The 27,231-nt window shown below is 39.8% G+C and overlaps 2 protein-coding genes across 5 annotated transcripts; one reads left to right on the top strand and one right to left on the bottom strand.

Annotated features, from left to right (window-relative positions):
- The first annotated feature begins 173 nt into the window (after positions 1-173).
- tmem87b (transmembrane protein 87B) lies at positions 174-11,788 on the top strand. 3 transcript variants are annotated; one of them, XM_085428446.1, is made up of 19 exons: positions 174-360; positions 1,207-1,267; positions 1,361-1,452; positions 2,272-2,328; positions 2,497-2,535; positions 2,626-2,797; positions 3,686-3,747; positions 4,099-4,282; positions 4,375-4,474; positions 4,586-4,679; positions 4,923-4,996; positions 6,910-7,016; positions 7,109-7,167; positions 7,277-7,380; positions 7,466-7,539; positions 7,655-7,725; positions 9,631-9,683; positions 9,770-9,800; positions 10,091-11,788. In XM_085428446.1, the coding sequence occupies exons 1-19, from the start codon at positions 211-213 to the stop codon at positions 10,130-10,132; spliced, it is 1,626 nt and encodes a 541-aa protein (XP_085284572.1). In that variant the 5' UTR covers positions 174-210; the 3' UTR covers positions 10,133-11,788. The 3 variants fall into 3 exon arrangements, with proteins under 3 accessions (XP_085284572.1, XP_085284571.1, XP_085284570.1); XM_085428445.1 differs by lacking the exon at positions 4,923-4,996 and adding an exon at positions 5,284-5,357 and having other exon boundaries at positions 2,272-2,403; XM_085428444.1 differs by having other exon boundaries at positions 2,272-2,403.
- A 2,853-nt stretch (positions 11,789-14,641) lies between these two features.
- fbln7 (fibulin 7) lies at positions 14,642-27,219 on the bottom strand. 2 transcript variants are annotated; one of them, XM_085428442.1, is made up of 8 exons: positions 26,995-27,219; positions 24,662-24,824; positions 21,608-21,784; positions 19,718-19,843; positions 19,466-19,603; positions 18,861-18,998; positions 18,327-18,465; positions 14,642-16,023 (listed from the first exon to the last, which is right to left on the bottom strand). In XM_085428442.1, the coding sequence occupies exons 1-8, from the start codon at positions 27,172-27,174 to the stop codon at positions 15,651-15,653; spliced, it is 1,434 nt and encodes a 477-aa protein (XP_085284568.1). In that variant the 5' UTR covers positions 27,175-27,219; the 3' UTR covers positions 14,642-15,650. The 2 variants fall into 2 exon arrangements, with proteins under 2 accessions (XP_085284568.1, XP_085284569.1); XM_085428443.1 differs by lacking the exon at positions 26,995-27,219 and adding an exon at positions 25,993-26,544.
- Between the last annotated feature and the right edge of the window lie 12 nt (positions 27,220-27,231).

The following is a 27,231-nucleotide window of genomic DNA, read 5'->3' as shown; positions in this document are numbered from 1 at the left end:
ACGCACATATGATGTGCACAGCGCTCAAATTATCAAGAAAAAAAAATTAAATATCAAAAACATTTATTCTGGGTGCCAGCAGGATAGCGGTAATGAAGCTGGGACAGCAGGCGACGTACAGGTAACAAACGTCGCAGACCTCTTGGGCCCCTCCCATCCTCTGAGCAGCTGAGTTCACGGCGCAAGTGGAGAAATCTACACGTAACGAATATGGCTGCTGCAGTCGGGATGAGGACGTCGAGCTGTCCAACTAGAGGACTTAACTGTCCGTGGATGGTGTTTTCTGTAATTATACTCAACATTATCAATGGAGCTGTTGCAGCGCCAGAGTCAGGGCTTTGGACAATAACTGTTGTTAATGTGAGTATCTTCCTAAAAACGCTGAATACTCTGGATAACTGCAGCACCCTTAGCTAGCGTTAGCTACATTATCCTTGTTATGGTAACTCGCTGACAGCTGTGAATGTGGTGAGAGGCTTGTAACTCACACTAACGGTATCTCTTTAGCCTTTCTTAGCCAGTCTTTATAAACCGTGATAAACGAAAGAGCAGAGAAATGTTTTGCATAATTAGCCGTTAGCCATGCCAAGAACTGTTAATAATAATTAGGTACTTCAAGGGTAGCAGTCAACTAGCTGACTGGTTATAGTTTAACAGACTAAAGTGAAAATCCCAAAAGCTTATTTTCTTTTTGTCTGCCACTGTCTCTGGACTAAAACCTGCGAGTTTAGGTTGTGTGTGTTCAGGTTATGTCACACATTGTAACATATAAAAACATTCTTAAAGTCGATCTTCAGTCAGGTGCTTGTACAGTTCACTCCCTCTTTTTGTTTATTAATGATAAGGCACAGCTCCTACAGTTAGCCCACAGAGACGTGTATAGCTCAATAATCAATAATTTACATGCTAAGACGTTTCAGTTTCCACTCTGTTATCCTCTTTCCAGTAGCAGTAAAACCTGCATTTGCAGGTTCATTCTGAATAGGTGACAGGTCAGACAGCTAGAAAAACACACTTATGGTTAATATTTCTTATATTAATAATATTTTTTATATTATAATATAAGGTTCTTTTTCCACTTTGCAAAGACACAGAGTCCAGCTTGTTTGGATCCGAGAGATCAAAAGAGTACCAATGATCAGTTAGTTTGCCTAACTAAATTGATCAGTATGAAAAATAATAATAAATAAATGTATTACTCCGTAGACCTCAAGAGCATTGCTGTTAAGGAAATCAATGTATAAAGACACTGATGTTGAACTAAAAGGTAAGTCATGACTTAAAAAAAAAATTACTCATAACCTGTTACCCAAAGTGCTTCCTTTTTTTTGTGTTACGTCATCACGTCTTCATGTTTCAGTCTGGCCATTTGACTGTCCTGAGGAGGTGGACGTCACTATTCACTGGCTTTTGAAATACTACCCCTGTCACAACGAATACAACAATATTGAAGTAAGCAAAAAATGCTTCCTGTCATACCATCTGCGTTGAGTTGATAGTTTCTTTTTTTAACTTTATTTTAATTATCCTTTTTTAAAAACGTATTTGTATACATGCGGAATAAAAGGGGACTCCTTCAAATTTTCAAGACATGCAGCACTAAATATTTACTTAAAAAATTCCATGTGGTACAGAAAACAAAGTACACTAAACAAAACCCCCCAAAAATGGGGGTATGGGCTGTCATAGTCAAAACATCAACGGAAAACAAAATGGGTCAACACTGCAGTGCAATGTATGTTTTCAATTTTTCCCAGAATGCACTACATTTTACTTTTTCATAGTATTTAATCTGTATAAACATGTTTCTCTGTTGATATTAGTTGTATTTTAATTGTTGTATAGCGCTCTGTGTAAAGCACTGTATGAATTAACTATAGTTTCTTAAACTGTCGGTCAATTCTGTACACTCCAGATCTTGACTTATAGCCATCCATGGCCCCATAATGAGAGATTCTTTGCAAAGCCAATGCATTGTTATAGTCTAATTTGCCCCCATACGCTTTTTTTTTTTTTTAGTAAATATTTATAACATTTGGGTAATTTTAAATCCGTTTTTCCCTAGGTAGAAAGTCAGGCATATAGATTCAATATTGTGGCACAGAATCTCCCCCAGTGTACTGTGAACAGTGTCCCAGAACAGTTTAAGGATGGGACAGCTTCAGGATGCATGAAAGTGATTAAATCCCCACCATTATTTGAGTGGTGCACTGGTCTGTCTCGTGCCTTGCTTGTTTCTGATTGGTGAATTGTGACCGTCTTTGTCTGTAGGAGATGTATAAGAGGCCAGGCCTGATTCCTGAGAAGAATCTGGATCCAAACCCAAAGGTACCAGGGGAGCACATCGAACACAAACACGGTCCCATTGTATGTAGCAATGGGCTGCCCTTCCCGATGCTCAAAGTGGGTTTGCTATGTTGGTGTCACCACAGCCGTATTCTTAACGATGTTGTTGTTTTTAGTTCTTCAACATCCTGCAACTGTGTTTCTTTTCAGAAAGCAAAGGCAGATCCACATGTGTCCTCTGCGTTTGAAGTAAGAACCCGCAAATGATCTTTGATTTTAGGGTTAATTATTACATATGTTTTCATAAGTAATAAATGCTGGATTCCTTTAATCCTGCAGGATAAAAATGACATAAAATGGATTGCCGAGGAGTATGACACCAGCAGTGCTACGAAGAACAGCAGTGTGAAAATCAGAGACCACGTCATAGCCACCACTTGGAAGGATGGCCCTTACCTGCTAGTCGTTAAGATCGAGTCTAGTAAACCAGAAGCCAACTGGAGTTTAACAGGTGAGACTTTTTAAAACTACTAAATATGAGCATCTTGTAATTGTGGGCAGCTTGGGTAGGGTGGGTCATCTACCTGTCAGAGGGTCGGTGGACCAATTCTCTGGCTGCTCAAGCCTACATGTCATAGTATCTTTGGGCAAGACAGTGAAGGCCGAGTTGCCCCCGATACATCCATTGGAGTGTGTGTGAATTTTAGAAAGTGCTTAGGTACAGAATATAGTGCTTGTATGAATGTGTGTGAGACTGTGTGAATGCAGCTTATAGTAAAAAGCATTTACATTTTTTTTTACCTTTGCTTTTTTAAACTGCATTAATTCAGTTGCCCTCCTATCTCATACACGCAGAGCTTTTTAGCTGACACTGAAGTGTCAGATTTCAGGATCTGCAGCAACCACAAACAAATTCTTAAAGTGGCAGTTGATGTAATCCCAGGTGAATGCCGGATTTTGATCTCATATCCTGGAGCCTTTTCTACTGAGAGGTTCATATGTGTTTTAGTTTTACTTTCTATCGCGCTCCGTCTTTTTTTCCTTTTTCCTGCAGCAGGGCTCTTTGTTTTGTTTGCTAGAGTTTCTACAATCTCTCTTCTTGTTTTTCTTTGTGTCATTTGTGCTACCTGGAGAAAACTGCCGATAGCCACAGAGTGAGACGAAGGCGCTTGTCCTGTTTTGGCTGGACTGACGTAATTTTCCTGGGAAATTTTATTCCCATTGGTAGACATAAGTGCACAGGGAAAGTGAAGCTTTAAAGCAACCAGGCTGAAGACTGAGCCGCTACATTGTGCAATCAGAATTTAGATCATAATGAAAACTTGCCTTTTGTCTGTTTAATATGCTTGGGAAAAGTGTCTTGCATCATTAGTCTAATGTCTGGATTTTGGTTTTGCAGTTAATGTGGTAATGAAGGGCAGCCACGGCTACATTTCTGTCACAGAATGGCCTCTCATGATTGTAAGTAGATGACTTTAGAAATAAGTGATTGCAATTTATGTGATTTATTGGCCACTTGCTGACTTTACTCCCATTAATAATATGTTCCCTTAATTATTTGCTGTCTCCAGTGGAATGATAAGACTCTTTTGTGTTTGTGTGTGTTTTAAATTAACTCATTATATACTCAGTTATTAGATGTAGTCTTATATTAAGATGACAGTTTAAGTAAACTGCAAGAAAACATGCAGAAACTCCTACAACCATTTCATTAAATGTGATTTTAAATCATTTGTTTTTTAAGATTTACAATCCTGAAGTGACCTAAAACTGACAGGCTTTAAAGGCTAATCCCTGAGTGTCTGTTTGCAGTTCTACATGGTGATGTGCGTCGTGTACATCCTGTACGCCCTGTTATGGTTTCTCTGGGCGGCCTGCTATTGGAAAGATCTCCTAAGGATCCAGTTTTGGATAGCAGGGGTCATATTCCTCGGCATGGTGGAGAAGGCCGTCTTCTGCGCCGAATACGAAAACACCAATACTGTCGGCTCCGCCTGTGAGTGTTTATAGACGGTCACAAGAGTTCTCTTCTTCTCTCATGTCAGATAGTAAGTTGTATTTTTTTTCAACATATTTACTTTACTTTAGCTCCAGGTTTGCTGATCTTTGCTGAGTTGGTCTCTGCCCTCAAGAGGACTTTGGCTCGTTTACTCGTCATTATCGTCAGCCTTGGCTATGGCATCGTGAAGTATGTTAAAATCTATACACACAGCAACTTGTAGAATAATTGAAACCCCTCCTTAAGTTAAATAAAATGGGGAAAAAAACATCCTTTTTGGGGGGGTTGTTTTTCTTTTAGACCTCGATTGGGGACAGTGATGCACAGAGTAGTTGGGCTTGGCATCCTCTACTTGGCCTTTGCTAGCATTGAGGGTGTCCTGAGGATTACAGGGGTGAGTTGTGATCTTTGATTACTTTGATTTAAGTCAGAATAGCCTTTGCAAACGCCAATAATAACATTTAGCAATTAGAAATTTAAAAGGTTTAAAGTCCTACATTTAAATTGTTTATTTTACCAAAGATATGAGCTGAGCTCGTACAGTTAACATTGTAATTTGCTCTCATGCTGTATTTTTTAATGAAGTAAACTTGTCGTCACAATTTCTGTATTTTCTTGTTGCGCACCAAATATCAAGGGTCGAGACAATGGCCGCGCTCTCATCACAGCAATTGTTCTGGCTATGTTTGACTCCTGCGCCATCTGGTTCATATCCTTCCAGTGTATTCCTCACCAGCACAAATATCAATAGCAACTGGAGTGTCCCAACATAAGAAAATGGGCACGTTTGTTGGTGTATTTGAGTGATTTTGAATGTTCTTGGCTTGTTGGTTGGATTATTTATTTTCCCCTTTGCACTTGGGTGGATGGTTTTATGTTTCAGTTGCAGTGCTGCTTTCCTATCTGTAATTCCCCCCCCCCCCCCCCCCCCCCCCCCCCCCTTCACATCTTTCTCCTCTTCCTTGTGTCCTCTGCTCCCGCTCTGTTATCCCTTCTAGGCAAAAGACTCTGACTTGGCTCTGCTGGCCAACATTCCCCTGGCTCTGCTTGACTCTTCTTTATGCTGGTGGATATCCTTTTGTGCACCTACAGCCTTTCCTCGTGCGGTTCTCCTCTGCTCCTCACTTCCTACACATGAACCAATATTAGATCAGGAAATTGTGGTCTCCCTCTGTCCTGTTCCTTCACCAGATCATTAGCAGCTGAAATACAGCTTCACACAAAGACGTCTTGGGTCTCAGTTGAAACAGCCCTGCTTTAATCATTCATTCTGTGGTGAAATTTGTAGCAATGCATTGTTTTCTGGTTGATGATTTAACTTCTTCTAAATCTTTACTGCTGCTTTCCTTGCATAATTAATGACAGTTTGTATTATTTACATTTTTCAACAGTCTCAGTCTACATTGGTAGAAATGATTGATTTTTGCATGCCCGTCCACCAGACTTTCCAGATTGTGCTGTTAAAAGGTTTTTATCAGCATGGGTGCAACTAGTGTGGGGGATAAAATCTGGATAAAATCATTTGTCATAACTCCTTGAGTGCTTTTTGTAAACACAAGAGTAGCCCACAAACCAGTCGTGGAGTGTCCTTTGTGCACTGCCTTTGTTGACAAGAGACACTCGCTGCAATTAGACAGGCTGACCACGGACTACCAGCAGACTGTCAACATGTTACCACTGCTGGACCATAATTTAAGCTTTAGTGAGAACAAAGCAGTCAGAGAAAGAAGTTAGTTTAGGATTGCCTCTATCATAAGACACGGCATCGGTGCTACATTGCACACTTGATCTTTTCCAGGGCGGCTCACAGATCCTAAAAAACATCCATGACATAACCTGTGGCATGTTTTCTCTCCTTTGGTGGTTATCGGATATGTTACATGGTCAGCAGTAGCATGCATATATGTCTTGCAGTATTTAAACAGGTGATATAGATCAGCTATTTGTAATGATTTTGAATTAAAGTGCATTAAAGTTTTGTGGTGTTTTGTTGGGGCTGAACAAGTTTTAGAGTCCCACCCTGTCACCCTGAACATTGTTATTGAGTGGAACATATATACCCACTGCTCAAACATTGCAGCCAAGAAATACAAATTTCTCAATGAACAGGAGTTATGAGTTAGAGGGAATATTTTGATATGGGTCTATAAAGGTTTTTGGAAAATTAATGGTATAGTATGGCTTTACATTTTTGTTTTTATGTGAAACAACTGATAAACTGTAAATGGGGAAAGAGAAAAACCCCACCAAAAATGCAGATCTGTCAAAACATTAGACACCTTCATAAATAAATAAACAACTTGACTCTTTAACTCTTTGTAAATTGGCTGCTAAAATCCAGGCACATTAAAACCGTTAACATCCTCTTCCACATCTTTGTGCTTAAAGATCTTTGCAAAATGCATTTTACAACAATGACGATTAATAGGCTTTTTTAAGCAGAGGCAAAATCTCACACTTTATCACAACCTTTCCTGTGCTTACGTCATATTAGCATCCAGGTGTACTCCACTGGCGGAACTGCATGTGATTGCAGCATGTAATCACTATTATCTAATGCGTGGTGTATTTGTACAGTTTCTGTGTAATGGCTGCCATGTGTTTACCTTGACTGCCACTAACATTTTTGTCAGCTTGGCACAAACCATCAAGACTCTGAAACTGAGGAGAAACCCTGTCAAGCTGTCACTCTACAGGCACTTTACAAACACATTAATATTTGCTGTCATTGGTAAGTCCTGCAGCTACATTTTCACTGCACCAGTTATTTGTATTTTCATCGACATGCCAAAGAGTTTCACACCTTGCCCTCTACACCCTCAGCTTCCATCATTTTCATGGGTTGGACGGCAAAAAAATTGCGATTAGTAGAATGCCAGTCTGTGAGTGTGGTTTGGATTACTGAGCAATAATAGCATTTTTTTTTTTTTTTTTTTAATGAATGTTTAATGTTGACATTTTATTGAAAACTGAGCCTGTTTTTGTCTAAAGGATTGGATTGAGTTGTGGGTAGAAGATGCTTTCTGGAGGTTCCTGTTCTCTGTCATTCTGCTCGTCATAATGTTCTTATGGAGACCGTCTGCAAACAACCAAAGGCAAGTAATTTATTAAGACTCTTCAATTCATCAACATAAACTAAACTGGGCATGCATTTAAAACTTTTAATTTCAATATCCACAGGTACGCTTTCACACCTCTCATAGATGACTCTGATGATGAGGAGATTGAGGAGTTTATCGCATCTACAAACCTTGGTAAAGTTAGATCATGAGGGCATTACTTGTAACCAGAAAACTGCACATCTCAGTCTATGTTTACTTTTTAAAAATGTTTTCTCCTTAGTATTTTTTTTTCTTTTCTTATTGGCAGCTGATGGTATAAAGTTGAGAGCGACTAAAAATGAGACAAATGGTACAGTGAAGCCTGCAGAAACAAACCCAGTAAGTAACACAGACAAGTTTTTGGTAATTGGTTAAATAATTATGTTTCATTCAACTTTTAATAAGAATACCTACCTCTGAGGAAATGCAGCTGACCAAATGTCACATTTGCAGAGGGCCTGCAGAGGGCAGTATTTCATTTCAATTCATTTCCATTTAAAAGTGCTTTGTTATTGGCGCCATAGTATCTTAAAACAATACTCCCAGAGCATTAAAAAACAATTTTTTAATAAACTAAAGAAACAAAAATAGAAGAATAAAATAACACAAAATCACTGAGTATTCTCAATAAATTAGCGTACGTTATGTGTATGTGTGTGTCCAGGTCATCCACTGCTTGTGGGACGTTTTTATCCTCCGTCTCCTAGGAGAGTTGTAATTTTAAGATATTGTTTAATTTAATGAAATTTGGAATTTATAGAACTGAACTAGGTAAAATCGGTGTTCCTTACCTTATTGAAAGATTTGCAGGAAGTTCATCTCGGCTTCAGCCTCACCTGTCAGGGATCACATGTTCTGTTTTCTTTCGGTTGCCATGACTTTTTGTGTCGACCTGTTTCTGTTGCCAGTTTGTGGTCACTGATCTGTCTCTGCTTTCTATCACTGACGGTCAACAGATATTTTGCCAATTCATAATCTCTGTTTTAGGCCAGATAGTGCTTTAATCTGCTTCAGCTTTTAGTTTCTTCTTTCCAATATTTCAGATAAGTTTCTTTGCAATGTGTTATAACTTGGTTTACTCTGACTGGTGTTTGGACAGCAGTGTTTCTGTGAAACTAATTAGGGTGTCTATCCTGGTCTCATCTGGTTTTGAAGGGAGGGTGTCTTGTGGGCTGGATTTAAGTTTGTTAATTATCAGTGAGTATCTGCCAAAATCAACAGGCTGTAAAATGTTGCTGCAGAAGTCTGCATGTAGAAATTCTGTTGGGTCTTCATCCCTCAGCTCAGTGGGTACAGCTCTAATGACTGAATGGACCTCATATGTCACTACCATACAACACAATGGGCAGTGTGACACTGTCAAATATTTTAAGCCAGATCTTAATTGGAATTTGAAGCTTATAAAATCGTACTGTAACACTGTAAATTGGTAAATCTAAATGTAAAGGTATAAAATATAAAAGGAAAAAAATCCAAGCTACATACATGTAAGAATACAAGAAAAACACATCTGTATAAACAACTGTTCAGGACCTTAGGAAATAAACATATGTGAATTTAGCAGTAGAAAACTAGTTTACATTCATGATTTCAGACATAAAAATAGCACAGCCCTAAATCTCCCAGAACTAATTTTGGTTAATGACATGCTCAATATCTTGTTGTTTCATTTGGTGTAATTTTTTCCCTAAATTTTCTTTCATGTTTATTTAAAATTTGATTATACTTGAGCCATAAGGTTGGCTTGTTTGGTTGGTAAGGCTTTTCATTTGGTATTTTTGTCTTTTTGGTGATAATTTGGTGCTTTATTAGGCTTTTGTTTTTGCTTTAAAAGGTCAGCTTTAACAGCTGCCTTATGAAAATATTGCATTGATATCATCAGTGGCCGTACATATACTGTCTGATCAAAATACCATAATGATTTTGGTCATACATTGATATGGCATTTATGAGATGAGGTTCAGCTTGATGAATTGGTCTCCACTGTTTGGGTTGCTTCTGTAAGGAGGGTTTAATTTATACAGCTTACTGGGCTCCCTTTACTTGTCACCCATTTAACCTGAGAGTCTAAAGAACCCCTTTATTTCCCTGTGGTCTGATAGGGATCCGGGTTAGTGAGTTAAAGTGGTTTAGATGGGAGCTGGCTGATTTGCTAAACAGGCGAAACTGACCAAAAACAGTTACTTTCTTGCAGGTCAGAAGCGTCAGATTCACTTTACATTTACTTTGTTTAACTTTGTGCAGGATGAAGACTTGAAATGGGTCGAGGATAATATTCCTACCTCTCTAACTGATGTGTAAGTATCCAGTGAAACCTTTTCAAAGGTCTTTTCACTCACAGTGTGTTCTAAGAGGTTCTTTTTATCCTTTTATATCACAACAGAGCTCTACCGATCCTGCTCGACTCAGATGAGGTATGAACAACATGGATTTGTACAAAAGATGATTTACTTTTTTTTTTTTTTTAACCAGAGATGTGTTAGTCTAGATATATAGACCCTGTAGTTGAAATAAAGGGCCCACTGTTTGAAATGTGCTATGAATTTGGAGAAATATAGTTGAATGAGGTGCTTGACAGGCATAGGAGCGGTTGGTAAGAAAGGTGAGGCTCAGCAAAATGATAATGTACAAAAGCATGTTTTCTTTCAGGGGATTACTGTCTGAAAATGTCTAGTTTTTTTATCGAGTGTCTATTGTTTCTCAGGAAATCATGACAACCAAGTATGAAATGTCAAAGCTGGAATGAAGCACAGTGTTTCCAACCATCTGCTGACAAGGAAGGAAAACGGCAGCTGTACCTGACTGTGTAACAGGGTTTTACAATGTTTGGATGGTGGTGGAGTGCCATTTTCAGGGGATCCTCCTGATTGGCCGCTACCTCACAAGGTGGTGCAAGCCACAGTTTTAGGGGGACCTTGGCTGATTCCTGTCAGCTTCTTAAGGACTCTACCAGAGGAAAACCTACGTTTTTTTTTTGACTGAACACCCGGCTCACCATTTCCCTCATATAATCACTTTTTCCAAAGAGAACAGTTTCATGTTTTTCCTCCAGAGCTGTATTTATTTTTGCTATGTTTAAACACATTTGTTTTACCAATGGGCCTCATACATTAACATACACACAAATATATGTTAAGTCTTCCTGAGAACATCTAGTGTATTATTAGTGAGGTTTAAGAAGTCAGATAATTATATTTTAAAGAAAAGACACAAAGCTTTTTTTCAACAATTAACTAAGAAGGAAATACGTGAGCTATTATAAGCCAGAAGCAAGAAAATATATTGGGTAAGTGGATTATTTAAAGATAAAGATTAAATAAATTTGTTCATATGCACTTTTTAAGATCAATACCGTGCCTACATGTGGTTCTTGTATGAGGCCCTAGTAGCTTCCATTAATTGAGAACAGCATGTGTGAAAACAGTTGATGTCTTAAACTGAAATTAGCAGACATACAAAGTCCTCATGAATGAGTATGAGAGATGACTCACAAGCAAGTCCTTTGAATAATTTGAGTTAGATGTGAGTTATGACAATAGTGGGAAATTAGGGTTTAGTGTCATATTTTGATTCTACTGTACAGGTGTGGGTGGGCAGGTTCTATCTTTTGAATGGGAAGCAGTATGCTGCATGTATGCTTCTATGGAACTAAGTGATTTCATTATTTATTTGTGTTTCAAGTGGACTTATATGTTAAAGTGTTTGTCCTGAAATCCTTCATGTTTACAATGTGTGCTTCCATCCCCCCCCCCCCCCCCCCCCTTTTTTTTTTTTTTTTTTTTTTTTGTTTGGATTATTTGGATCTTGCACTATCTTAACATTTGCCTTCTTTGCTGATAAAATCATCTTCTTGGCTTCACAGACACCTTAATAACATTTGTGTTCTTTTATGTTTTGGTCTTAATATATTGATGTACTATATATTTTTTGAAAATGCCTGGCCTGATTTTGGCAGCGTCATTTTGAAGTTGGAGCACTGTCGTCTTAGTGTGTGCGTGCTGTGTCGAGTAGATGTAACAGCAGGATTTGTATTTTTGTCTTTCTAGGCCATTCCCATTATAACACAGCAGCTGAATTATGCACACACTGACCACCTCATTGGATTTATATTGTCACCGTTCCTTGTTAATTCCTTTTTGTATTGCCTGTAAACCTGGAATAATTGTGCTTATGAGGGCAAGCGAGCCTTCGGTTATATAAACCTGCAGACACCTGCAGTGGACCTTTGATTATTTGTACAGATGGCTTTTGGCTTATTCCTGTTATTTCATAATTCCACAGGTGGGGAGATGTCTGGATAATATGCTTCGCTTTTTTTTTCTTTTTCTTTTAATGGGTATTAAGTATAACTGAGCGTGAACTCTTCCAACCAGGGGTTTTCTTCTCACTTACTTTCCAAGAAGTACGTACACTTGGATCAAATCAGATTTAAATTTGGGATATTGTTTTCTGATCTATGACTTTCAGTGTTTGGCAATTAAAGGATTCAATTTTACAATTTCTGTGAATTTGTTGCATCATATAAAATGTTTTTTCTAGGCTGTTTTGAAAGTGTGTTATTAAAGAGGACCAGTGAGTATATGTTTAAATAGATAAATTTCTCTTTTAACAGGTCTTAAAAAGGAAAGCGATAAGTCTACTGTAGGTGCTGCTGCTTCTTTGGTAGATTGTAAAACCAGAGACAAATAGAGCATGTCCTCCTCATATTAACAGCCAGGTGCAAGGGAACAGCCAAAATAACTGTCACTGACAGCATTACATCACTTCTATAACCCTGTTATGTTTTCTGTCTAAGTTATTTTAACACTGTTCTCTATGTTCAAGTCAGAAAAAGCACAGGGATCTTCAGTTTGCACATACACAGACAGACAGAAAGTGCACACTTTTTCAATTGTAAGGTTTCATGTAGTTAAAATGGTCTGAAATATAAATACATTTCAAATACACCATCAGATGAACTACAAAACATGAAATACTCTGTCACTGTTGATTTAGCAAAAATTAAGATAAAATGTAGAAGCAGTGTGTATAAAAAAACTATAGCCCATGATTCAGTAGCTTGTAGAACCACTTTAGCAGCAATAACTTGAAGTTTCATTCTTTTTTACAACATTGCTTATGAATGCCTGCTAACTTCAGTTCATGAGGTTTGCAGCATTTTGATTCTTTTTCAGCCATCCTGGTGGAGATTTGCTTCTGTGCTTGGAATCATTGTGCTGTTGCACAACCTAGTTAGAGCTGCGTTTTAGCTGTCGGACAGAAAGGCTCGCGTTTGACTCCAGAATACTCTGGTATACAAGTGAGTTCATAGTCGAGTCAATGACTGCAAGGTGCCCTGGTCCTGTGGCTTAAAAAATCATCACTCCTTCCCCACAGTGCATAACAATTGGTATGAAATGTTTGTCCTGATAAGCTGTTTTTGTTACGACTTTGCAAACCTTAAGTCTGTTGACATGTTCCATTTAGAAAGAAGAGACTTTCTCCTGTTAACTCTTGCAAAAATTCTATATTTTGTTCAGTCTTTTTCTAATTGTACTGTCATGAAATTAAAGATTTAGCATGCTAACTGAGGACTGTAGAATCTGAGATGTAGCTCAGGGCTTGGAGTTTCTCAAATGTCTCTGATCAGTGAACAGTCTGAACTTAGGGTAAATATCCTGGGATGACCTCTCCTGTGAAGATTGGCTGCTGTCTTGGCACAGCTGAACGTGTTCTACTTGTGAGTGATGTTTCTCACTGTATAATGAAAGGCTTTGTTTGGAAATCGCCTTATAACCCTTCCGTGATTGATGGGGACCTACAATTGTTTGTTTAAGATCTAGGTGATGTCTTTCATCCTTGGCATCACGTTAACAAACGCCTGAATGCTCCAGACCTGCAAACTGCCAAAACTGACATTTTAATGGAGGTGCTCACACTTGCTGATGATCAGTTAATCGAGTCTAGTTGATTTCCAGCACCTGGTTCTTTCTTACCTTCTTAATTCATATTGGAACAGTAAGACTTTGTTTAGTTTTTCATACACTGATCTGTGTTCCAGTTTATTTTTTGTTAAATAAATAATGAAAGTGTAATATGTCATATTTTTCTGTAGTTCATCTGAGGTTGTTCATCTGAGAATGTACCTGCTAAGGACCAGTTTATTTTCATTATACCCTCATACGTAAAACCTTAGAATTGAAAGAGGGTATATTTTCTTTTTACCGTGATTGTAAGTTATAGATTTACTCCCCAAATGAAAGATGGTGCAGGTGACACAAGTGACATTTCAGCTAACCTGTTAAAAAAAAAAAGTAGAGCAAAACACCTTTATGGATTGATCCACTATTAACATTTAATGTTTAATGTCCATTAAGCCATCCATCATTTACAGAGATGACTGCTAGTAAAGTGGTCGTTGTGAGAATTAATTTTATTTATATAGTGCCAATTCACAGCAACAGTTGCTTCAAGGCACTTTGTATTGGAAGTTAAAGACCCTACAGTAATGCAGAGAAAACCCTAACAATCAGATGACCCAAGTGCTTTGGTGACAGTGAGAAGGAAAAACGTCCTTTTATCAGGAAGAAACCTGCAGCAGAACGAGGCTCAGGGAGTGTCTGCCATCTGCTGTGACTAGTTAAGGGTGATGGGAGGAAGAACCAAAGAGAACTAAAGTCAACCTTTTTTTTCTGTGACTATATGAATGAACTCTCCATTCTGTCTGCCCCGGGGACCGTCCCCTTCTGTACATTTTTGATATTACTCTCCTGAAAATGGCTTGTAGCTCAGTGCTCTCCAGCTGTCTCTGGCAATATCCCTCTGCCGGAGAATGGATGAAACATATAAACATCAAACAGCCTGAGCTCCACACTGAAACAAAGGCTGCAATGTAAGAGCTCCTGGTACATTACCAAAGGAAATTACGCCAGCTATTAAGGCGCATTGTCATTTTCAAAGCAGTGCGTATCATTGAGGCATGTGTTTTGAGTCTCACTATCCACTCTTGCATCGAAGCATGTAGCCTAGCTTTTTTTGGCCCCTTTTATTGCGATGTAAACCCCCTGGATGCAGACATAACAGGAGGACAGGAGAAGTTAAGAGAACACATGTGGTAAGCATTAATCTTTTTTGTTTTGCTTTTCCTTTATCAAATAGACACACTGAGATGCATTTTGAAGATGTGACAGTTGCTGTTGCTTCTACTAAAGTCAAATAAAAACACTATGAGACTTCCTTTGTTTCTAAGACATGTTGGAAATACTTGTATGACGTGTACTGCCTGTGAACTTCTGCTCCAGGGGTTATGTTATTGAACACACATTCTTCTTCTCGAATCTTTCATCTCTTCATTCAGAAAGCGTTTTATAGCCATCCAAGCTTCATTTTTCAGCTATGTATGGGTTTGCCTTTCAGTGATTAAAATCCCCCCACAATGGTTGTTGAATGAAAACAAGCACATTTGCAAAGCCATTTAAAAGCACTCTGCTCAGGATCAAGCGAGGTAGTCCTAACAAATACTGAAAAGTTGGACTGATTTTATTGCAGTTATGCCGAGGCAATTAAAATTCCAGATAAACTATGTATTACATTGGCAAGGTTGACAAATCATCATTGTTTTGGAGTATAATGAGAATACCTCTGGGTAACATACAGGTTATGAGAAACAGGGGAAACAGACCAGGTACAGCACTGCAGCTACTGCTTAAAAATCTCCCTTAGTATTACAAAAGGTAAACAAAGCAAGCTAGTAAAAAAAACCCAATATACAGTATATGATTGAAGATAAACATGTGGCATACTGTTTCCTATATTGTAAAAAAAACTCAAAAAAAAAACAGCAACAATTATCGCCAATAAATTAGAGCCACAGGAGCACTAATGTCAAAAAGGGATTTATCATCAGTTAAGCAAAGGCAGTGCATTAAATCTGCGGCCTGAGCTACACAAACATTAACTATAGTGGCCATACAGAAAGCAACAGCAATGACAGCTATGGATCCCTCATTCTGCATTCATTATGCTGTTATTTAGATCTTATAAATGTAAATGCACTGAGCCAAGTATTGTCAATCATAGGCATACTGATACTATCTAAAGATGCAGCTACATTATAATTCTCCATTAATTTTTGGATTTATAAAATAGAGATTAAAAATCAGCTTTGTCGCCTTCTCACTCTTTTGGTAATTTTGGCTGTGACTGCTAATTCAGACAAACTGATTTCTGAAATAGGTTGAAGTAAACTTCCTACAGTTTTCAGTCTCTTTATCTTCCTCCTTTGCTCAGAAATTGTAAGGTGAAACCAGAATGTGGACCTGGGCCACATGCTTGGCCTGAAAGGTGCGGTCGCTGTACTCGGACATGTCCACGTCAACGCTGATCTCCTGTGGCCCGCGCAGCTGCTGGACCAGTATCAGCTCACCAGTCTGTCTGTCTGAGCGCTGCATAACAAAGATACTGCGTGAGTTTCCGCCCACTATGCCGAAACGCAGGCTGTCCGGGCCGGCGCGGCCGGGGACGGCAGCGGTCGCCATGCGGAAAAGCGTGGCGGGAGTCTTCAGGTTGGAGGGCAGAGACAGGTAGTGAAAGGACACAGTCTTGGGGGCCAGGTGGCAGGAACGGCTGTCCATGGGGCAGGGGTTTCTCTCACACTGACTGCAGGAAGGAAATACAGTAAATATTAAGAATTACTGGGCAAAGTGCTTTGGAGAAGTGAAACACACACATACATATACTCATTTCAATGTTTTTCTCTAGACATTGGCTGCATGTTTACTCCATTTCAGTCCAGTCCTTGTACCTGACCAAGCATAAAAAGGCTCCTAACTCCCAACTAAGTGTTGTGTCTACACATAACAGGCAACTTAGCAAAGAGACCATTTTAAATCTTTAGCTGCCCTGTCACCCTAGCAGCCTGTCACAAACCATTTCTTTAGCTGCATCTCCAAATTATGCCAAAGATAACGCAGTCTGGCAGGCATAACATAGTATTTTTGCACCAACTAGGTGATTCCCAAAGAGCTGAAGTTTTGGCATATCTCAGCATGGTTCTTAAAGAGTTCTTAAAAAATCTGAGGAAAATGGACAAGAAGGGACAGAGCTTAAAAACCTAGATTTACAGTATATGAAAGCTGGTTCCTTAAGAAATAGGAAAAAATCCAACAAAGACCTGACACGAGATCTGAGAAATGTATCTGGACTTTCAGTTTATTGAGATTATTGTATTTTCCAACATTTTGTTATATTATCTAAAAATTTCCAGAAGCTGTCTTATCAGTTGTTGGAGCTATGAGTGTCTATTTCCGCTATTCATTGCGCTGTGGGACCTAGCAACAATAACGTGGATTTAATATGCACGCTAACATCTGCACTTACACTGAATTCAATCTTTCATGAACCTAAAATGTGGTGAACATGAGCATGTAGAAAGGAACTGGGTCACAGCTACGCTCTCACTCGAATCTTTTCTTTTCTCTCTTGTTACAAGTATTTTCCTCAAACATTTCTCCTTCAGGTTTGCTGGCACCAGAGCACTATTTCACCACACTGATGGTTCAGTAGAAGCAAACAGAGCTTTGTTTCATGCACTTAAATGAAGCAGCTTGCTGATGGCTGGCAAATAAAACATATTGACATCCTACGTGGCTCCAAAGAAATAGGGAAAAAAAATGGTGCGGTTCTGCTGAGTGTGCATTTTCTATGTCACGAGGGAATTCATCACTCGCAAAAAGTAGTATGTGGGAAAACAAGTGCATTATTACAGCAGTAAATCCTTTCACCAGATTATTGAAACCAGAGACAAGAATAAAAGATGGATGTCTCCAGGTCTGAAAAGTGAAATCCAGTGTGTGGAAGTGCATTAAACGTGCTTCTTTTTAATGGCCACCAGGGCGATGACTCATTTGGTTGCAAAAGTAAGCATGGTTTCAAATTAAAAGAATATAATACTCTTTTCATTTATTAACTCAGTAACCCTTTTTCCTGATGGTCTCAATTACTATTTTCACATCTTATTTAACCCAGTCTTCTGGTTATTTGGGAAACTTTGGTCTCATTTAGAGTAAAATAAGTAAAATGTAATGGACACAACCCTTCCATATGAGTGTACAGTATCCTTCAGTACTCAGCCAGATCCACCCTTAGAATTTAAAGCCCTTAAGATCGGCTTTACTAAATGGGGCAAAATAGCATCTGACGCAATCCCCAAATAGCGCTCATAGGTGTGGTTAGTTTTAGGGCTGATCTACAAAAGTTGCCCTGTTCTCTAAACGTAGTCAGTATATTTCAATATTGAAAAATAGGTGCAAGAAATAAGACGCATTTTTTTGCGTTAAATATCGGCCCAATTAGGAGTAGATTATGCCTCACAAAAGTTAGAAAATCAGTTTGTGCCCCTGATTTAAATATTCTCCTTCCTATTTTTTGCACACTGAGTTCCTACCTCTTTACATGGAACCTTGTCACTGCGCTCTCTTTGTAATCTTTGTCGTTTTTTTATGCCAAAACCTAAGCATTAGTAAATCTGTCTCTAAAAGCCCATATTCCACAGACTGACATCACAGTGGCTATGTGCTTCTTCTCTGTACAGTCTATGGATAAAACTGAGTGAATGCATCCAGATGTTTCGCTCACTGGGACTACAGCAAGTACAGAAAGTCAAAGTTGGACCAGGAGGTTGGCTGGTAAACTGTGAACAGGCTTCGTATCCGTCTCACGGGCAGCCTTTAATTCATGTTCCCAAACTGTTTTTTAACTTGGCTGTTAGTGATGTGTCTGTGTTGCCAGACCTCAGCAGTTACCATAGAAATGTAATGTTATTTCTACCAATGGCAAACAGGTCCTGGACTGTATTAAAAGATGGCTGTTCTCGCTAAGACGTGACAGATGTTTTTTTTTTTTAACTAGTCACTGAAAAAACAAAGAAGACTAGTGGTTCACATTAGGATGCATCTACTTACAAGGCAGATGTCTTGACGTAGCTGATGTCGCCGTGAGAGTGGGGACACTCTGGATTGACGCACTGAAAGCCTCCTCCCATGTTGATACAAGTTGTCCCTCGGCTACAGTTGTGCTGTTGGCTTAAACATTCATCCACATCTGGAGGCCAAAACAGCAAAGGCATGTAAGAATGAGAAGCAGGGAGAGAAGCTTGCCAGGCCGACACCCTGCTTCCTGGTTACCACGGTGTGAGCAGGGGGTGCTCTGCTATTGGGGTTTTTTGTTTTTTTAAAGTTTGACTACCAGAAATGTCCTAAATATCCCTTCTACTGGGAAGGGGTGAGGTCATTCATTCCTTTGGAAAGCACGGTTACCTTCAGGGGTAACAATAAAAGTAGCAACGCAGACAAACAATTCTACAGAAAAACTAAAATCTCTGCTGCTCCGTATCCTTCTAAATCACAGGTATTCCTATCTGAGCTACTTATCCAGTGAGATCTGCAGCCAGGGCCCTGTGAATAAGCCTTTGTCCTGCGTTCCCCCTTGTCACTCACCCTCACAGCTCCGCCCATCTAGAAGCAACTTGTAACCGCTGGGGCAAGCGCAGTGGTACGAGCCTGGGACATTTACACACTCGTGGACGCACAGTTTCCCTCCTTGGTCCAGCCGGTACACTTCACACTCATTTACATCTGTCAATAAACAGAAAATAAATGCATGTACACACTGACTTTAAAACATGCATCATATAACAAGGTCAAAGAAATGTGCCTGCAAAAGTAACTCAGATGGGAGGACCTATTTGGAACATAGGTAACAGTATATTTGATATGGCTCGATGAGGGTAACTAAGACCTAAAGAGATGCTAATCAGCTCGTGACCTCTCAAGAGGATTATTTTGTTTGTCACAGACTGGCTCTACAGATTACTCTCATTTGCAACTGTATTAATCACCAGAGGAGTGAAGGATTCAGGTACTTTGTGGTATTTTCATCAGTAAATTCCATATAACATCTCTTTATGCCCCACGGAGATATCGTAGAGCAGGTCAGCAGCTCAAGGGAACGGCTCTGCGGCTGACCTTACCTCCCTATGAGGTGGAGAAAAGGAGAATTTCCCAACAGGGATCAATTAAGGTAGCACATAATTACAGCTCACCCTGACAGATACTATTGTCAGAGGTGCCACTCATGTGAAAGCCCGCATCGCAGCTGCAGTGCTGGGCTTGGTTCACTTGGGCACAGCGAGGTCTCCGGCTGAACGCTGGATCGTTCATGACACTCCACTCAGGGGGCGCTGTGATAGAAAAAAATAAATTATGAAATCGTAATGCCACCTAGGGTAAAGTCCCGAGTGACATGCTAATACAAACAAACCAAGGGACTCAGACATTCCTTCCATGGTACTGACCTGTCTGTGTTTGGTGCTGGCAGTGGGAGCCACTCCAGTTTTGGGGGCAAGTGCATTTGTACTGGTTGACCCCTTCCACACAGGTACCTCCATTCTGGCAGGGATTACTTGCACATTCGCTTACATCTGTGGATATAGGAGAGTATTAAATTAACTACAGTCAACGTGTTGAGAAATGTGCAACGTCTTCACTAGCCTCTGATCATTTTCATGGAGAAAATCCTTTACAAATATTTCCGTGGCTTCATTGAAACATGCCCAAACTGGTACTGCTGCGAATGCCTCTGATTGTGAGTAAGACTATATCAGTGTCAGAAATGGCCATTAATATGAAAATCAAGGGGTGTGATTGGAGCCTGTCCCAGTTGAACATGAGATCAGGTACTGTACACCCTGGACAGGAAATCATTCTCTTACAAGGCTTACATGGAGAAACATCAATTAAGATTGGCTAATTTTGAACCTAACATGCTTGTCTCTGCACAGAAGTTGGAGTACCCAGAGAGAAACCACAGGGAGCACATCCAAACTCTGGTGGATGAAACCCAGAGTAGGAGATGGTGCTAACCCCTGCACCACTGTGCATGCTGAGCTACAAGCTGAGGATGCTTCAAAAACGTCCCAGCAGTTTAAATGTAGTCTTGAACCTGTATGATGTCAAAACAAGTGGATGCGTTACTCTGACTCTGTGTGATGTCAATAAAGTAATAAATACTAAAGGATATTGTGCATATGTTTGACAGAGTTAGCAGGATGGCATTGATTGTGGCGTTGTGACAGCACCACAATTTGCTCTGTCTCTTTAAATTAGGACACAAGTGGAAGATTGGCATGCCGTGCCTTATGAAGTCTAGTTGGCTCCGAAAGTTTTACAGATGTACACATTTTGAAGCAGACTGTGCTCTTTGAACCTCAGCACTGAGGCCACAGTATACAGGATAACAACCAGTTCCTCTAATTTTTATTTGGCTTGCCCAGGAGCAACCACAGGACGGTAACATGAAAAGGCCCACTGCACCATGCTAGATATTTTTAAACTCTTCTTAACTTTAAAGACTTTCAAACTCTATCAAGATCAATTTTTTGGTATGAGTATTTTAGGCATCAAATACGCTGGACTGAAAAGCACGAACTGGGATAATACTGTGCAGAGTTGGGCACTCTTGTGTTGTTTTAACCATGAATGTCAATAAACGTACGCACATGTTCAAATGTGCCACTTGGAATTTCTGGAGGAGAGCCACCGGTGCAGGCTGAAAGGGCTATCAAGAGCATGCTTGGCATACTTCTGTGCAATCAGACCATAGTGTGAGTATAATGACTGGACTTAACCCGGTGCAGTGGGGCTACTGTTGAAGAACCGAGGAAACATGAGCGAGGGCTGGGGGTGTCAACTTACAGTAGCCACACCAGTGCTGTCTGGCAATGATGGGTAGAAGCCTGCGGGGAAATGGACCCACAGTGGAATGTAGTACAGGTGTTTTTCTGTGTTCAGAGACATTTAATGCCATTTTAACGAGCGCTTCATTCAGCGTGCCGAGGAGCTCCACACACTCTGAAGAATGGCTCTTTTCTTTGCCTGTTATCTATGTGTACGAGGAACTCCATTGTGCTTTTTTCTTTCTGAGCTGATGTCTTTTTCAGCCAGTCAGTCATACAATGCTAAGACAGGGTCACCCTAAATAGATTTTTGTGGACATTTTTGCTCAACAGTGAATAACAAAGCAAATAAAACACAAACGGGAACTGATGTTTTTATATGGAAGAAAGATAAAACCATCCTTTAGCTGAACCGCGATGGCATTCTGCACCTGAAACTGGTCTAACTGGGAATTTGTGGGTAATAAATATCTTCTAATCTTAAAAGTCTATAGGGAAAGTGAAGCTCACCTTTACAGGTTACGTCAGCGCCGGTCCAGGTGCCATTTTCCCGGCAAACTCGCGTCGCAGAACCCACAAGGTGGTAGCCTGGGGAACAAGTGAAATGGACCTCGTGGCCAACAAAATACTTTGACCCGAACTTGGTTCCATGAGCAGGGGCTTCCAGGGAGGGGCAGGTGGTGGGTGCTGTGGGAGAAAGAAAAAGGGAACAAGAGGAAGGCTGGTCACATGTGGAATAAGCCTTCCAACATCCTCTGGCATTCTCTGCCTGAGGATATACACGTGTCTCTGGGCAGTGCAGAAACTTCATGGGAAAAGATTGTTCAATGCCTCATTTACAGTCATCGGGCAAAGGAACAGCCATTTTTATGAGTCAGAAGTGTACCAGCACTCAGATGTTATGCTATGTATCGTGCTCTGGAAGGTATGATGTATAATACCCTAATAGTATATAATTACATTACATAATCATAGGAATGGATTACATTTTTAACTTTCATGAGATTTATGTTCTTCTTAAAACTTGAGGAATTGTGGGAAAACTGTCTCCTTTTCTTTTTGTTCCTAAACTGAAAACATTTCAGTTTCTAAGTCACACTTGGTCAGACTGAGTTGTGTACAGATAATAATTGTATTATTACAACAGCTAGTCTCCTCCTCCCCCCCCCCCCCATTGTGCTGTTTTCTGATCAGTTTCTGTGTGATATAGCACATAGGCATCACTCAGTGATGATGTTAACTCGATCCAGAATTTGACATTTTTTGGTTTTATCTCAGTCTAAGCATTTAAAGTTGGTGTTGTGATATTTCTTCCTTCCTTTTTTATTTTGCTGAACCTTTACTGCTGTAAATGCAAAACAGCTTCTTTCTGTCCTGCCAAGTATTCTTCACAGAGCTATGAACTGCGCTGGTCCATCACTAGCAAATTGGTGTCAGTGTCTGTTGCCAAATAACACAATTCCACAAATCCACTTCCCCTGTCAAGTACCCAGTGCTGTAACTGAGATGGCCTTGAAGTGCTAGAAGAAAAGTATAATTCCATAATACAAGAAAGTATGTCTGGCTCTCCACTGTCACTCACTCAAGAGGAAAAATCAAGTTAAAGAAAACAAACTTTCTAAAATGTTTGAAATTTGATACTCTGGAATTTTCTCCTGACTTTAACATAAAAGTGCGCTGCTGAATTATAAACAAAACAAAAAACATAACAACAGCAGTCATATCATGCATGCATATGAAACTTTATACAGCATGACATGCAAATGAAAGGACTTTAGTGGCATTATGGGATAAATGCTGCCCTACTTATAGTAACCAACCACATACCGTACTCTGTGTTTAAGTGGCTGGTGGGGCATTTGGACATCTTTCCTGTGGTTTAAACAGTCATTTATCAGGTATGTTAACTTTGAAGCATAATAGATGTGTAATAGTTGGTAAAAAAAAAAGAAAAAAGAAAAGAAAAAAAAAAGAAAGAAATGCAAGTTTTATTAAATCTGTTTTGAGTCTGATTTTAATCAATTTCTAAGTACATAATTTTAATATCTGGCTCCTGATTTTAGTCAGTGTTGAGACTGGTAATTTGTTTACTGAACACAAATGTATATGTCTCAGATTTGGTTCAGTCTACTTCGTTTACAAGCAATTCTTCAACAAGAGATATGAACACTTGCAATCCATGTAAAGATGGCACTGCCTGCAGCATGTCCAGAGGAGGCCGTCAGGTGAAAAAGGAAGGTTTCACAGGACTGTGAAGCCCTATGGAAAACTATGTACACCATTACTGCTACCATGGGAATTAAGAGGGTATTTGATCAGCCTATCAGATGTACTGATTAACCATGTGTGACCACCTATATAAAAGCAGAAGTTTTGGCAGCTTGCTGGTTTGGACCATTCAGCTATGTGTTAATACAATTCCACAATCTTACCAAGATTGAACATGCCAACAAACCCTTAGGTCAGACTGTGTAATGCTGAGAGAAACTGCAGAAAACCCAAGTGCTACAACTCATAAATTGGTTAGGATGTTTAGGAACAACCCACCAAGGCCCTGCCATGAACTGAAAACAACTGGAAGACCAGCATCAGTGTCCTCAGCGAAGCCAGTTTACACTGCTGCGGAATGAGACGTGCCAACCAACAAAGAAACCCCTGCTCCACAATTGACACATTCAAACTCAAGTGAAATTTGTAGCTGCCCACATGGACAAAACAAATGCCTTCTGGAGAAACGCTTTATGGTCCAACGAGAGAAAGATAGAACTATTTGGCCACAATGACAATAAGTGTGTTTGAAGGAGTAAAGTTGAGGCTTTCAAAACTGAGAACACTGTAACAACTGTCAAGCATGGTGGTGGTAGTATCATGCTTTGGGCCTGTTTTGGTGCTAGTGGCACTGGTACATGTTAACGGAGAAGGAGGAATACCTCCAAATTCTTCAACTTTACCTCAAATTAACAGCTACCCAGTAGAAACTTGGACAGAATTTGGTATTCCCAAACCCATGATCTTAAACACATCAAAACTGGGTTTGAAATGGATAGCAGGCTAACAGTAAGCCTCTGCAATGTCCTTTTCAAGTTCTGACCTCAACCTTATTGAAAATTTGTGGACTGTGTTTAAAAATCAGGTCCATGCCAGGATACCAACCAATTTAAATTAGCTGTACCACTTCTGCCAAGAAGAGTGGTCAAATATCCAGCCAGAATAACTCCAGAAGCTTACTGCTGGTCAAAAGCATTTGGTTGTGGTGCAATTCACTAAGGGACAGTTAAAAAAAATATTAATAGGTATGTATTTATACATATTTTTTATTTATATTTAATTTTTGTCTATGATAGAACAAAAAAAACCCACATTTGTAATAATGAATATTCGTTGGTTAAATTCCACTTAACTACTCCAATAAGAGGTCCCTGCATTGCCATGTCCAGCTGAATCGCTTGACTTTAGCTGAGCCATTGTTAACGTTATGATTTATAGTGCTTTTTTCTTCTATGTCTAAATGTTATGATGATGATTCTGCTAATTCTGATAGCACTGTTCCTGTTTATCACTCACCAGACGACTGGTCTGCTTGAGGTAACTTGGAGACAGAGTTCTGAAGCGCTGCCAGTTTTGACTTCATGATCCTCAGCCCCTCGTTAAACCGCATCTCCTGGCCTTTCAGAAACTTCTCCATCTGACGAAGCACCCCAACCACCTGGTGCTTATCCATGCATGTCTGTTAATAACGAATGAAGACTGTGAGCAGAATAAAGACTCCTGGAAAAATCCAATGACTTGCCAGCAAAAACTGAGTGCAGGATGAAAGGTTACTTCAGTTTAATGGTTATAAAACGTAATACCTGAGTGATGAATAAACATTATTGTGCAGCTGTGGAGAATGAAGTAATTTAGATTAAACCCATGTTATTGGTGGACAAACAGTTATTATAGTCACAAAGCATTTTCACGGATACTAAAATATGTTATGCAACACTATGAAAACATTTATTTGAGATATTTTTACTATACCTGATGATAAGCGCCAAACTGTTTTTTATTTCACCCAAAACTATTGCTTTCTACTAGAATATATTCACTTATACCTCACAGCACTCTCCCTCACCCCTTTTCACTCTTATAACACAACTCTAGAGAAAGACACAGCTGGGCTAAAGCTGTGTGGCAGATGTCAGTGGGACCTAAGTCCAAAATGCTGTTCCTCTGTATATTTTGCATGGCGGTAGGAAGGCACATGCTCATTGGATAATCCCGAATGGGCAGACTCAAAATAGCATGGGTGCCACAGGCTGTTACTTTGGAGGGAACACTTGTCAAGCCATTACAAAGTTCCCCACAGAAAGTGCCGCTAATCCTTTTAGGAGGGTTTATTAATCACATGCTTACATTGGAACACCTCTGGGCAGCATACCTTAAATTCCTGCACTGGAATTCACAGGGCTTCGTGCAATAACAACAAAGTTCAATACATTGAAATGCATGGTGTACAGAGCTCGGACCTGTGCAGCATTAAGACTGGCCCCTGCTCTGTTATGTGCCTCAGGCAGAAAACAGGGGAAATGCCACCAGCTGACAAGACATGAGAAGATTCAATTGATTTTTTCCCAATTAAAAAACACGACGTAGATTTAATATTACACTAAAATACACGGTGGTCGAAAACCTTCCAACCGCACAAACTAATAAGGAAAAAAAGAAAACAACAACAACATTTTTGTGTCATTGTATGGATAGTTAAATTTGATTCTAATCATTTTGTTTCTGAAAGATGTATGAAGATTTTTACAGCATTCAATGAGATTTTGCGATGGGATTATTGACCCAGTTTTCTCAGGCATAAAACTCTCAGCAAACTTCTGGACGCGCGTAAAGTAAATTGTTCCTACCTGAACGGTGCCATGACCACTGTGGATGGCTGTCAAACACAGCAAAAGCAAACACCTGCATCGGAAAGACAGTGCCATCGCAGAAACTGCAGCCAAGTTAACAGGCTACCGTTTCCTATTGCTGTTCTCAGATATTTAACAGGCTTCCTTTTAGGCTATTGGATGCCCCCAGAATAGTGGAGAAGTTCCGTCTACTCGTTTGAAGAGTGTGGAAGATGTTCATCAGGTGCCTGAGACAGAGATGCGCCCGCGTCTCTATATCTGGGGTCTTGGAAAGTTTCGCCTCTGAGCTCTGCACGCCACCTAGGCTTCCTGCAGCAGGAATCCCTCCCACCGAGACACAGCCAAACACTTTTCTTTCTTTACCTCTCTCATCCCATCATACAACATTATCTGTGCATTTGGCAAATTGCACGATCATAGTTAGACTTTTATATTTAGTTATAGCCTCGTAAAGATTATTTTTCCTACAACCTAACAATGAATAGCCTTTTCAGAATAATTCCATTAACAGCATATTTCTAATGGGTTTGTCAAATATCTGCATTATTAGGTTAATATGTTTACTTAACGTGCGACTTTTCCAGTCTTCTGTGAGTTTGCTGGCGATAATAACCGGACGCTCAGTATGTTTACTGGCTCGCATCTCTACGAGCAAACTCTTTAGTCTTTACGGGTCGATTTGTAGAGTTAAAGCGACATCTGCTGGTCAATGACGGGACTGCACACGCGCGTGAAGTCCCACTACGCGAGCCCGTTCGCGTAAAAAAAAAAAAATTAAACGACACAAGAAATGCGTTTGTGCTTATAAATCGACAGATATTTATGTTCAGGTGTTTTAATTTTGTTAAGCAGCGTAAGGTATGATGGTTATAAGTGCATAACACACGCGACAACAGTGAAAACAAAGGGAAAAGCGAAGTGCGATATGCATTTCATTGTTGCAGATGTTGAAAGTGACCGACACTGCGTTCAACCAATAAGAACGGCAGCTCTGCTTACCCGTGCTGGCTTTGACCAATTGCCGGGCAGAGTTTGCTGTGTCCATGTTAGATAGATCCCGACAGAAGTATAAAAACACAGAGAATACATAATCGAGGAATGTGCTGCAGAACTCAGAAGCCATTTTGAGATGATGTCCCTGTTGAGAAAGCCTATGAAGATGCTGAAATCAACGAACATGGTTACATTTCTGTCTGTTTCTCCCTCCGTCTCCTCTATTTCACCATGGCAGCTGTC

The sequence above is a fragment of the Rhamphochromis longiceps genome, linkage group LG13, assembly GCF_057381845.1.
Source record: "Rhamphochromis longiceps isolate RC_006_pf linkage group LG13, R_longiceps_female_GT1.1, whole genome shotgun sequence".
Lineage (NCBI taxonomy): Eukaryota > Metazoa > Chordata > Actinopteri > Cichliformes > Cichlidae > Rhamphochromis > Rhamphochromis longiceps.
This window is presented reverse-complemented; position numbering and strand designations above follow the sequence as displayed.

What these genes read in the sequence shown, in the direction of transcription:
- tmem87b (XM_085428445.1), top strand. Translation starts at nt 211, where the DNA reads ATGGCTGCTGCAGTCGGGATGAGGACGTCGAGCTGTCCAACTAGAGGA. An exon ending in AGCCAACTGGAGTTTAACAG is followed by an intron (nt 2,798 to 3,685) that starts GTGAGACTTTTT and finishes TTGGTTTTGCAG; the next exon opens with TTAATGTGGTAATGAAGGGC. An exon ending in GTGTCCTGAGGATTACAGGG is followed by an intron (nt 4,680 to 5,283) that starts GTGAGTTGTGAT and finishes TATCCCTTCTAG; the next exon opens with GCAAAAGACTCTGACTTGGC.
- fbln7 (XM_085428442.1), bottom strand. Translation starts at nt 27,174, where the DNA reads ATGTTCGTTGATTTCAGCATCTTCATAGGCTTTCTCAACAGGGACATC. An exon ending in CGCTGACGTAACCTGTAAAG is followed by an intron (nt 19,844 to 21,607) that starts GTGAGCTTCACT and finishes CTATATCCACAG; the next exon opens with ATGTAAGCGAATGTGCAAGT. An exon ending in TACGTCAAGACATCTGCCTT is followed by an intron (nt 16,024 to 18,326) that starts GTAAGTAGATGC and finishes TCCTTCCTGCAG; the next exon opens with TCAGTGTGAGAGAAACCCCT.